The sequence below is a fragment of the Typopeltis vanoorti genome, chromosome 11, assembly GCF_054136105.1.
Source record: "Typopeltis vanoorti isolate ZY-2024b chromosome 11, IOZ_Tvanoo_1.0, whole genome shotgun sequence".
NCBI classification, from domain to species: domain Eukaryota; kingdom Metazoa; phylum Arthropoda; class Arachnida; order Uropygi; family Thelyphonidae; genus Typopeltis; species Typopeltis vanoorti.
The window spans coordinates 22,361,225-22,374,955 of NC_143559.1; the positions used below are offsets into that span (position 1 = coordinate 22,361,225).

At 33.6% G+C, this 13,731-nt stretch overlaps 1 protein-coding gene across 3 annotated transcripts in view; it reads left to right on the plus strand.

Moving 5' to 3' along the window:
• Positions 1 to 13,731, plus strand: part of atl (atlastin GTPase) — a 315,725-nt gene that overhangs the window by 96,182 nt on the left and 205,812 nt on the right. For all 3 annotated transcript variants that reach the window (XM_090400775.1, XM_090400777.1, XM_090400776.1), the window contains exon 5: positions 5,904 to 5,954. In XM_090400775.1, coding sequence (XP_090256901.1) covers positions 5,904 to 5,954 — 51 coding nt within the window. The remainder of the gene's footprint in view (positions 1 to 5,903; positions 5,955 to 13,731) is intronic.

A 13,731-nucleotide genomic window follows, 5' to 3' on the forward strand; every position in this document is an offset into this window, starting at 1 on the left:
CTTAAACTTTCATTAATATCCCTTCAATTATTCTAAAAAGCAGATTCAGTCCATGCTAATAAGTTTTCAATCTATTACGTCCTTCAGTTCTAAGAATTCAATCTATCCAAAACAGTCTTTCACATCATAATTAAGAGAAAGTTTTTCAACAAAAAAATTCAACTCACATTAATTCTTTCATAGGCACAATTGCACTTAGTCGTATCTTCTCTTCGGGCTTATTCTGGATCCCCCCCCCCCCCCCTCTGTTGTTAAGGCTTGCTCTATCGCTTCAGACGCGTCATGGAAACTGTGTTCTCCTCTGGAATTTCTCGCGGGGCTGGAGCTCGATCTTTCGGCGTTGTAGGCACTAGGACGTATGGTCTGACAGTCAAAGCCTTGTCATCCGGGTCCTGAGCTGCTGCTTGCTCTATAAGGTTTCGCCTTCGGTTACCCTTCACGAATTCGTCCTGGATTCCATGGATCGACCTCCCCCCTCGCATCAAGTCTGCCGATGCACCCTAGTCCGTTCTCCTTAGTCGATGCTTGTCAGTCCATTGCTGACCTTTTTATTTTGCCTCTCGTGGGACCCTGCGTGAAGTTTTTAGACCCCAGATATTTCCGCACAAACTTTGAATTAAGGTCTGAGATCCCCGTAGCTATCACGTGCTAACCCCTTTCCTTCTAGGAAGTTCCGACTTCTATCTCCCTGAAGTGTAGTTTAATCCCTTTTTAGCATGCCGTAACAGCCTCTGATGTATACCGCCCCTTTTGCTATCGACCTTGACGGCAGTGTCGGACTGCTTTGGTTACAATGGGTTTCTATTCTACCCTATACCAAGTGATATGGCAAATATATTTCTGAACTCTAAGGTAATTGCCCCTAAACTTCTATTTTTAGATACTTGTTTACTTTATTTTAGCATGTTTAATTCCTTGGGGTCTCTACAGATGGGCATTTTGTAATACTTATGTAGGTAATTCTAACATACTTAAGCTCTCTAAGGGATTTTCTTTTGAAATACACACTCATATATCTTCTATCTACAGTATCATGTAAATTTTTCTGGGCTGATATTATTATTTACATCTATTATATACAAGTTTACAATTAGTTGAATTTTGGATGTGACTCCTGTAAAATCGATGCAATTAAACATTGTAGGAATCATGACGCTGCATTGAGTTTTACACTTGCTTATGTACACAAACACTCTTACCACCATCCAACACAAAAACTAGATGTCATTAATGCACTGAAAAACTGTGCTACAAGGATTTGCTTAAATGAGTAAGTATTTAAACATGGATTAAAAATTATCATCAGTACCTCTCCCCCCCCCAAATGGCTATAGTAAAAATGCTATCAATAAAATTCTTCACAAGACTGCACCTAAAAATAAACTATCAACATAATCAATTTTCTGATGTGTACCCTCAAAGAAGATTCATGCTACTAGTACAGTACTACAAGTTTGTTATTACTAATCTCCTATCAACAATTTTCCTCCAAAGTTGTCAGTACTCCAGTGTTGTCGTGTCCAACATTAGTCTTCTAAGGCACCTCTGACTAAATCAATCCATAGACTTGTTCTTTCTCTGGATCTTTATCATGTCATCTTGGCACAAAACAGGTGTTTCAGATATCTTCATTTTTAATGATTCTTCCATTGATGCCATCTGTTCAGACTCCTAATTTTTCTCAGAACTCTCATATCTGTGGTCTCTAATCTTTGATGGAATGCTTTATTTTTAACCCAACTCTTATATCTATAACTTAAAACTGTTTTGAGCATGCTGCTAATTTAGTGTTTTGGCTGATTTCTTGGTTATTCTGTATAGTTTTATTTAGCTGGCTCCCCACCGTACCAGCTTTGCTTATTCTGTTGTCTATTTCCATATAAACCATCTTCATTAAAAACTGTCTAAATAGCTGAAATATTTTACTTATTCTATTGAGAATGCAGTTGATGTTTACCATGTTTCTGCCTATTTTCATAGTTTTGGACTTTTTATTACTAATTTTCATACCAAATTTGTTACAGCTGTTAATCAATTTCATTCGAGAATTCTGACAATTCACACACTTTAAATACTAATTGGACTACTATTGGTGTATTAATGGTTAATATTGTGAGAAGGTTTGTGTAACTCATTGGAAATGACTTTTGCATTCTCTGTGTTAGGCCACCTGAAGAAAGACTTAAGTTCAAGCATAGTCACTGACTAGAATTTTTTTTCTAAGCTGTTCTTTGATTGGTTCCAGAGTTTGTTGATCTATGTCATGGGCAAGTGGATTTTTTCTCCCACAAAACTCCAGATTTTTATCCCTTAAACTCAAGAAAAGTGACAGTAGAACCCAGATTATTTCAGACGGAAATTTATTCTATTAGGGACCACGAAATGCTAGCACTTATTTGCCGGTCTCTTCATTGGATGTTGCTTAGGTCTTGGGCCAGCTATTTCAGATTGGCTACCAGTGGAGCATGAACTGCCCACTCAGTCTCCAAAAGTTGGATAGGGCTAAAATGGCATCACATACACCCTATAAGGAAATAAAAGGCATAAGCTGATTTATTTAATTTAATTAATTAAATTTATTTATTTTTGGTTAATATGAATTTGTTTTCTGACTATGCTAAATGGAATGTAGCTTTATGTAATTTTATTTATTTTTTTCCAGTTGACGTTTGACAAATTAGTGTTACTTTGGCCTACTATTTAAGTTGTAATGTAGATTGCCTTTGCGTATACTCGCTCCAGATGATGACCTTAATATGAAGGTCAAAACATCAGGAAATTAAAGTTATTTTTAACATGGTGGTAGTCTCTATAATTTTATCAAAATGAAATTGAGTTTACTGATAGTAAGTATGAAGCTGTCAGGGAATCAAGGCTTTGGAGAGGAAAAAGAGAGAGGGGTCAGAGAGAGTGAGTGACAACCAATTTCCACCATCTCATGACTCAGCCTCATATTATTATTTGTGTAATAGTGTAGTGGTTTTTTGACCTTGCCATATATAAACTAACTTGGGAAATGGCTGAAGAAAGGACTAGAAAAAGTTCCTCTAGTTGGAGACTAGATAGAATGTGAACCCTATAATGTTTTTTCTTTGGGAAGCTTACAGCCAGAAGGTTTTGAAATTATACCATTTAATATTTCTGTTCTGGTTGGATGTAATTACATGAAATTTAGTATTGGGATATACCCCAAAATTGTTTTCATTCAGTTTGGTTACAATCAAATTTTATTTAATTAGCAAAAACAATTCAAATGATAATTCTAATGTCTGATGAAACTTTGTATTCAGGATTTTAACTAAAATTTGTAGAAGCATATCAGATTTAGTATCATTCAGAATTGTTAGTGATAAAATTAGGGAAACCAGAATTATTTATCTGCATGTAAGTCAGAAACAACTGTTGGTGCAGATAATGAATGATGTCACTTGTAGTTGACTTAGTGTGTTATTATTCATGTTAATTTTTAATTATATTAATTCATACAAAAATAAACAATTTATTTATTATTATTCATTAATTATTATATATATATATATATTATTAAGTGATGTTTTCTGTATTTGGTTATTATTCATGCTGAGTTTATAACTATTTTGCGGATTTGATTATTCAGTTTTTCAATTTTCAGTTAAATTGATTTTCTTGCATAATGGTCATTACTATTATTATTAAAATGAAGTACAAAATTACTTCCTTTTAGATATTATTAGTTAAATAAAAATCTTATCTGCCAATTTTATTTCGTTTAATATGTCACATGAGTTGTGCATCATCGTCTGCACTTTCTGAAATATCCAAATCATATTATTTAAGTGGATGTGGAAATGTTTTGTACCCCTGCTTACTAATGAATTACACCATTTGATCAAAAATATTTGGACACCTGCTCACTCCCGTTCTAATGTGAAAGGCATTAATGTGGAATTGTCCATCTTTAGCTAACCTAACAACCTTCAATCTTATGGGAAGCTTTCCACTAGATTTTGGAATGTTTTTGAATGGAATATATATTGCTGAATATAAAAATGGAAAGTAATTCCCTTTCATTTTTATGAGAAGAGCATTAGTGAGGTCAGTGTTATGTCGTTGTTCTTCGCTAATTTCTGAATTTATATACCTCATTAACCTCTGTTATCTTTTCTTATGTGTAGCTTAACTTGATTCTACCCAGGGATATTCCCTTTTTGGATACTGGCAAATTTGTATTATACTGCACCAGCCAGTATCCTATAACAGGAATTAATTCCAAGTTCAGGGAAATATTCCTAGATTCATTGACATACACTCTAACATACACTTAAATAGATATCGGTACTTTGCAGTTGTGACCAATGATCTATTACTTAAATATATATATCTGAAATTTCTCCCGCTAAGGTTCTAATTTCATAAGTGGTAATTTGATATCTCGAATTCATATGACTCAGGCATATGCAATAAAACATGTTTATTGGAACTAAAAGACAAGTACAACTAAATTGAATCAAAATACTAAAACTTCTAAATCTCATGCTAAGATAGTTAAACAATTCTAAATTAATCAAATTCGCCTAGACAGATCAAAATGTTAATCATACAAAAACAATGGAAAGCAATGACAATATCACACTAAATTAAGATCCTCTCATGCATGCTATTCATAAAGTACATATTACACAACTTGTTGTTTTCTCAGTTAAGGTTATCTACTAAACAAAACACACTTACCATTTCAGTCTCATTCAATTAGAGATTCATTCCTGACAATTCCTTGTCCAACAGAACTAGCTGTTTCAAATACAAAATCTTATCAAAGTTCTCTAAGGATTGTCCACATTACTTAATCAAACACAAATTTCTATCTTCTATCACTTCCTAACATATAACAAAGATCTCTCTACATTACCCAGTTCTTTCCGAAGGTCTTAACGTGTTGTTCTGGTCATCCTCTGATCGGCTATCTCAGCGCCTGGCTTTTGTCTACGTTGTCCTTTCTACTGCTGCCGGACACGAACTAGTTTCTGCTGTGACTAAGGGCTATCTCTTCTCCTTTCTGATGGAACATCCAGTGACTGGCACGATTCTGCATAGGCTGATGATTCGCATAAGGCTCTGCATGGAATCTTCTTCAGCATAATCAGGTCAAGAATCCTCAAGATGAAAATCCGAAAAAAAGGCTTGCAATATGACGCGCATTGCCTTATATTCTGTGTTCTAGCACCCTCTTTTTGCTGTATCCTTTTTCTCACGACCCTTTACTTTTAATGCCCTTAAGATGATCCTTTACTCTCCCTTTTGCTGTTAGGTGCCGTCTTCGTGGAAAGTGCGTGTACGTCACTTTCCGCACATACGCTATAGCCTCTGGCGTTACGATTGATACATGTGGTTCAGATGTGACCTTTGAACTGTTACTCATTACCTTTCTGTCGACTTATGTTATTTTAGATAGCTTAATAGGACACAAATTTAAGCCAATATTTCTTTTACATAGAATCCTTAATTTGACATAATTCTCTAATTTAGTCTTCCGTTTGACAACAAAATATTTCCAATACATTACACATATTAATGCACATTCTCATATACAACAAACAAGGTCTTTCTTACTTTCTGCTGGTGTGCAGGTATTATCTTAAATTAGTTAAAATTTTCATGTTAGATTCTGAATGAACAACTTCTTAGAAAATCCTCCATTCAGGATCTAACATCAGTCACAGATTTTGAGCTATTCTGCTTGAAGGTTAAGCTTATGTAGTAAGAAAACTAAGTATCATTTCACAGTGGTTGTGCTTCTAATTATGATTCTCGGTCATTATTTTTTACTAGTGATCCATTTAAATTTATTATGACTTTGAGTTTTATTAACTTTATATGTAGATAGTTATTAGAAGTAGTAGTATTAAGTGATTTTTCTCTTTCAGGTTTTTAATCTATCTCAAAATATTCAGGAAGATGATCTTCAACATTTGCAGGTAGACAGGCATCAAATTTTACAGAAAACATTTAGAATAAAGTAAATTTGAATATTAATTGAACTTTCCAGAAAATTTTGGCTTGTTATTTTTAAAAAAAAAAAAAAAAAAAAAAGCATAAGCTGGCAATTCTAAATCTTTAGCATTGACTTCAGGCTAAGAACATTAAAATAGATTTAATTCATATTTTCTAGCTTTCTTGAAGTTTGAGTATAGTGTGTATTCTATATAATGCTTACATATATTTTTTAATCCTCTGAATTAAAATTCCACCCTTTTTGTGCCTACTTGTGCCCATCAGTATTCATAAATCTGCTGCCACTGAAATGGAAGTAACATGAATTACTAAGTTCATGAATTCAGTAATATGTGGAATTGTAAGATTAATCACTTTGCTCACTGACTCTTAATCCTGTGTTACTTAATCCAGAATAATACCTTGTGATAAATAAGTTATTTAATACCAAGCAATACAGTAAACAGGTTATAGCAAACAATATCATAATGAAAGGTGCTATAACAAACTACAAAAAAAAAGTCAAAGTCCCATAAAACTGATGCTATTTTAAGTTCACTGTTACAAACAGTAAAAGTTTGAAACCTTCTATAATGATATTTAAATTCCTTTAAACATCTGTACATAATTTGTCTAGGGACAAATTTTTATTTGTAATATTTGTTATATTCACATTAGAATAGGAGATATATGTGGATATCATTCTGTCGATAAAATTTTTGGCTGCTTGTCTAAACTATATTCCATGTAACAAGAATGCGTAAGGCAGCCTGTAGTTTTGCCATCAGTAGAAAACTAGTGAAGCTGTTAAGCTTAGCCATGTTTCATATGGAAGTTGATGATGGAAAGCAGTATTTCATTAGTACCAAAAAAGAAAAATAATCAAAATGTACATACTTCCTTGCATCATTGGGACTAAAGCATCTGAAGATGTTTTTCTGTCAATTCTATAATTCAGGCATTAAGTAAAAAGGAAATTTTGCTCTGATTGTGCTACAGATAAATGTACTATGTCTGTGATGATTAAAAACTGCTCTTTACTGTTTGTAATACCAAGCCGCTGTGATGTCATTGCCACAGTCAAAATGATTGAAAATACAGAATATGATATACTATAATATGAGCAGAGCAGCTGATGGACACAAGAAAAAGGACGTATGTTGAGTAATGTGGGGGGAAAAAACGTAGAGTTAAAAGAGAGAGTTGTAAAAGGATTCCGATATGAAGGAAAATTAAATACCAGGGAAGAATAATATTGATTTTCTGTGTTTTGCTATTCCAAAACTTGCTATTGATAAGTTAATTTAATCACAAAAGCTTACAACTTATCTACCTTTCAATAGTGGATTGAGGTTTTGTGATTAATCTTGATAGGAGAACCATATAATGTGTTTATTGACATGACCGCTATTAAGCAGAAAATGATCATGTTGAATATTAAACAATTAAATCTTATTAAAGTAATCATTAACATGTTTAGTTTGTTTAAATAATGGCAACATATATTTGTAATAAAACACAACTTATCGAATAGGTACTGATTATCATTTTTTTTTTCTTGTGTTGGTGTGATTGTATGCAAGAACATATGTTGCTGCTGTTTTCTGTTTCTCTTGGGAAATTTTAGGAGATACAGATATCTCAGGAATTGTACTGAGTAATATATACTTAGATGTTTATGGACCAGAGTGTAATTAATCTTAACTCTATGTGTGCAATGAATTCATTCATTGATTATACTATCCTTGTCTATAACAGGGGTCGCAAACTGGAAGACCGAGAGGGCTTTGTATCCGGCCCGCGACCTTAATGATTTCTTTTCTAAAAATCAATATTTCTAACATCCTGCAGGGATTAAAACAGAAAAAATTCAAACTTCTAAATGTTTTATGACAGCTTTAAACAAAAGTAAAATTTATTACTATAATTCTTTGTACCATGTTTCTATCATCAAATGTTGGCAACACTGAACGGAAGTTACTTGTCACAGAGCCATTTTAAGCCACGTGATACAATGTCAATAAGTTACAGGTTACCATTGTAATATGATAGTGTGTTAATAAAAAGTTACCTCAATAACTTATTTTTTTTTTTTTGCCCATAACAGTGTCTGAATTTAAAGTTAAAAAAAGAAAAATAGATCAAGAAGGCAGAACTTTTCAAGAAAAATGGGAGAAGGCATATTTCTTTCTGGAAGTAAAAAAATATTCCGACATGTTTGATATGTAGAGTGTCACCATGGTGAAAGAATATAACCTAAAACGCCATTATGAAACAAACCATAAGAACTGTGATAAATATACAGAAAAGATGTGTGATGACAAACTTAAAGATTTAAAAAATGAACTGAAGTTTCAACAGAGGATGTTTTCGAATGTTATCACAACAAGTGATGCTGCTGTTAAATGTCAGGAACAACGACAGGAAATAACATTTGTTATTGAGAAAAGTTGAAAATGCTCACACAGACTGGTCAAAATTAGTAAGTGACTGCAGATGGGGCTCCTACTATGGTGGTGTTAACGTCAAACTTATTACAAAACTTCAAATTAAAAAGGAAATGTTGTGCAAGGACAAACTTAAATTGTTTCATTGCATAATACACCAGGAGTCACTTTGTGCTAAAAAAACTAAAGATGGAACACGTCATGAGCATAGTAATTAAAACAGTAAACTGGATATGCTCTCACATCTTGAATCATTGAAAATTCAATGCTGTGTTGGATGAATTGGATTCACAATGCAGCATTTTGCTATATTATACGGAGATAAGGTGGCGTTTTAAAAAGATTTTTTGAACTCTTAAAAAGAAATTGACGTGTTTACTTCATCCAAAGGAAAATTCATTCTTCAGCTCACGATTGGTGCAAAGACTTGGCCTTTTTAGTTGACATAACAAGCCACTTAAACACTTTGAATACTGCTCTTCAAGGACGTGAACAGTTGATACGTCATATGTATGATTCAATTAAGTCATTTCTGGCAAAACTCTTTGTTCTCGAAATAATGATGCGGAAAAGTACATTCCTCAAATTGAAGAATTGAATTTGAAAAAAGATTTTCGGATTTCAATCAGTTTGAAAATGAATTATTGTTATTATTCAGTTGACCTTTTTTAATTAATATTGAAAATGTTGATGAAGAATTGCAAATGGAAGTAATTGAACTCCAGTGCAATACTAAACTAAAAATTAAATATAACAAAGTTGGAATACCGAATTTTTATAAATATCAGCAGTAAACATCTCAAATATAAAATATATTGTGCAAAAATGTTGTCAATCTTTGGAAGCACCTATGTATGTGAGCAGTTATTTTCAATTATGAAACTTAAAGTCAAAGTTCTGCTCACAGATAAAAGATTCTGGATTAAATGCAATACTTCATATTGCAACACTAAACGAAAAAGCAGATATTGACATGTTAGTACAGAGGAAAAGGTGTCAGGTTTCAGGATCAAAATCAAATTAAAAAAAGGACTCGTAGATAAAAATCTTTATTTTTGTAAGTCAAAATTATGCATTTAAATAATTTTCTTAAAGTATGAATAAAATGTAATTGAACTTATTTTCTAAACTTGTTATTTTTAAAATTTAAAAATAAAAATGATTATAAATTTAAAATTTAAATGGTGGTGTTACTGTTTACGTAAGTCGTAAACATTTACAAAAGGCCCGGCAACAAAAGGGCCTTTGTTAGAGCCTTTCTTTTTTTAGTTTATGTTTTGGTTCACAGAATAATATTGAATATGGCCTGCATCTGATATACATCTAATTGACTGGCCCTTTGCTGCGTTTGAATTTGAGACCCGTGCTCTATAACTATAAGGTATGATGAGTAAAAACACGCATTTCAAATCGGCTTAGTCTGTAACTGGACTAATGCCAATAACAGATGTCATTAACATAAAATGGTGCAGTATCACAGATTGTCTCAATGCAAAATGATACAATTGTATGTCAGGATTCTTGACTCTTACCTAAGTTGAGAGACTTAGGTAAGAGTCAAGTTACACAAACTTTTATGTAACTTGTCTTACTACAAATATATTCTGTCACTATTTAAACAGGAACTAAACAAATTAATGATTACTTTACCGAGATTTAAATTTTTTTAAATCAACATGAACAATATTATTTTCATGCATTTCCTGGTTTTCTACTTGATAGCTGTCATGTCCATAAACACATATGGTTCTCCTTTCAAGATTTAATCACAAACTCATTCACATGCCAATTACATCCTGTTGCTTATGTGTTTGCAGTGGTGCATTAACATGTTTTAAATGTTATTCCTTTTAATTTCAATCACAGATGTACACATAAATTAGTCATAATCATCAAATTCCTGCCATGTACCTTCAAGGGGTGTGCAGGATATGATAGAACTACACAAAAATTTACATCATTACTAACTTTCTATCTATAATTTTCCTCCAAATCAGTCTGTTACCTGTAAGGCTCCAACATTATCAGATCTTATATTTCTATCATCTAAGGCACTTTTTTACTGTATCAATCCACCTTATCTTAGTTTTCGTCTGGGTATTTTTCCTGCCGATATGGCAGAGGACACTTGTTTTGCTAATCTTTCCTCGCCCATTCTGTTTAAGTGACCATATCACCTGAGATTAGCTCTGCTAATGCATTCCTGGTTGCGAACAATGTCAAGTTCTTTCCTAATATCCTCATTTTTAATATGAATTGAGAGGAAGTGTTCACTTGTTTGCTAATGATGCAAAGTTGGGTAGAGCAATTGTGAGTGCACAGGATGTCAAAATTTTACAGGATGATTTGGATTGTTTGGAGGACTGGGCCAGGAAAAATGGATGTCAATTTAATGTGGCAAAGTGTAAGGTAATGCACTTTGGGGTGAAAAGAATAGCAGCAGTATATCGCATTGGTGGAACCGTACTCCAGGAGATTGATGAGGCCAGGGATTTGGGAGTGTTGGTGGATAGGGAATTGAAGTTTAGGGGGCACATTGCAAAAGTGACTAAATCAGCTCATCAAATCACTTGGCTTCTGAAAAATACTTTAACATGCAGAGACAAACAAGTTGTTGTCTGTATCGAGCCTTGATAAGACCTCATCTGGACTACTGTGTGCAGTTATGGGCACCAGGGTTTCTTCTTAATGGGAGGAAGTGGAGAAGATCCAGAGACGAGTGACCAAGATGATAGCAGGTCTGTGGAATGAACCTTATGAGAATAGGTTGAAGTTTTATGGGTTGCAGAGATTAAACGATAGGCGAAGGAGGAGTGATATGATTGAGACATTCAAATTACTGAAGGGTTTCTATAAGATTGATCCAGAAGATATTTTTGAAAATATGACTGGTGGTGGGAGAACTAGGGGCTATGCATGGAAGCTGGGCAAGAGCGTGGTTGACAAGGGTGTTAGAGCTAGGTTTTTTACTTGGAGAGTGGTGAATGAGTGGAATAAGCTTCCAGAGTCTGTTGTGGGTGCTACGACTGTGAATGAGTTCAAGGCAAGGTATGATAGATACTGTGTCAATGTCGAATAGTTGTTCTTGACATGATGTTAGGGCCTCCCTCGATGAGTCTGTATTATTGTTCCGGGCATCTCCAAGGAGTTGCCCGGAACAATAATAATAATAATGATGTTGCCATTGATGCCATCTGTTCATGCCCCTAATCTTTCTCAGGACTCTCATATCTGCAGTCTCTAGTCTTTGGTCAAGTGTTTTACTTCTGACCCAGCTCTCAGATCCATAAGTTAAAATTGGTTTGAACACTGGCTTGTATACAGCTAATTTAGTGTTTTGACTAATTTCTCTCTTATTCCACATAAATTAGTCTGGGTATGTAATTATTAATGCAGAATATATAATAAAGTACAAATAATATGAGAAAATAGAAAGAAATGTTAAAAAGCTAATTTGCCCATTCAGCCTTCAGTGTTAATTTATCAAGAAATGACTGAAGATTTTGTAAAACCATTAAGACATTTTTAAGCACTTGCTATAAACAAAAATCAGCTTCAAAAACTTCTAAATATGCAGCAGTACACATTATGTACCTGGTGCAGAATTTTAGGCTTCTTCAAGGAAGAAGCCTTAAAAAACTGCTGTTAAGTAGCATGTGAGAAATATGTGCATGGCAAGTATCATTTTTATAACAATTTTTTTATACCCTTTCAGGATAATTTGCATAAGCCTGAATTTCAGTAAGTTGGACAGTACCTGTATTCCAAAAAAAAAAAAAAAAAAAAATCAACTAACACCTATTTGTTCCCGTATAGGGATTAGGCGGGGCCGTTTACCCTATCTAACTTTTGGAGACTGAGTGGGCAGTTCAATCTCCACTGGTAGCCACTCAGACAGATAGCTGGCCCAGGGCTATCACTGATTCATCGGCATGCAGTGAAGAAGGTGGCAAGCTAGTGCTGCCATCTCGTGGCCCCTAACACACAATATTTTTAATGTCTGAAAATAGTGTGGGTTCGACGGTCAATTTTCTTGAGTTTACGGGACGAAAAACCTGAGTTTCTGGGAGAAAAAAACTGCTAGCCCATGCCAGAGATCGATTAACTCGGGAACCGGTCGAAAAAAGGCTTAGCAAAATTTCCTCTAGTTGGCGACTATAATTGAACCACCAAATCCTTTCTTCGTGCGGTCAAGCTCCGTAGAGTGCAAACGCCACTTCTACTGAGCTACACAGGCTCCTACCTGTATTCCATTGAAAAAGTATCCATCTAAAAAAAAAAATATTTTTTCTTTACAAGATCCTTTTTGAATCTTGTATGCTGCCTAAAAATTAATATGGCTACATCTAATGAAAAATATATAGAGTATATTAATTTAGCATTTATTTAATGGCGATACTTCTAAAAGCATCAAACCTTTTATCAGTTGGCTGAATCTATTAAGAGATTAGGAAAATTCTGATGTGCAACTGCTTATGATACTCAAGTCATAATTACAGAGGAAGTTGTCTTTAGTGCAAATCTCTATAAGAGCTAGAAAAGCATTTGACATACTACTTGACATAAAATTTTGAATGAATATTGTAGAAAGTTGGATTAAGGACTATACCTATGCAAAATTCACATTAGAATCAGAAATTATCTTAATACCATGATAGATTGACTAATATGTACAGTTTTAAATCAGGTGAAAAAAAGATGCAGATTTTAGTAATTGAATTATAATTTTCCAGTTTAGAAATGGACTGAAAGCAGAACTTATGTCTTTATATGGGACAGAAGTGTTGAATATTATTCACAGAAGTGTTAAAGTGTTGAATATTTCCAATACAGGCATTGGAAATGGTTCAAAGTGAGAAGAAGGCCTATCACAAAACATGAATCCTACTTCAGTAAACAACATCAGTTGAGTTGAACTTGATGCCTCCCAGCTAACATCAGTAATCAGAAAAAGGAGTAGGATTTTGGTGATTCAGTACAGAGGCATTTTATTTTGCTCAAGAACTGAATTAACACATTCATGTTGGGCAGTATTTCGCTTCATAAGAACTCTCTTTACTGTATGTTATATCTCTTCCATATGGGCGGATGCATTTTTACAAAGTTTTTCATGTATATGATGTGTTAATCCCAATTTTTTGCTACAATTTTATTTGTAAAATTAGTATTTATGAACTGCTTTAATGTTAGAAATTCTGAAATTCAATTCGAACTGATTTTCAAGTTATATGCACATATACAAACATCTGTATTTGCTTTGCAAAAATCTTTGGTTTCTGCACGAAATGACTATGTTATAAACAGGTATACTATG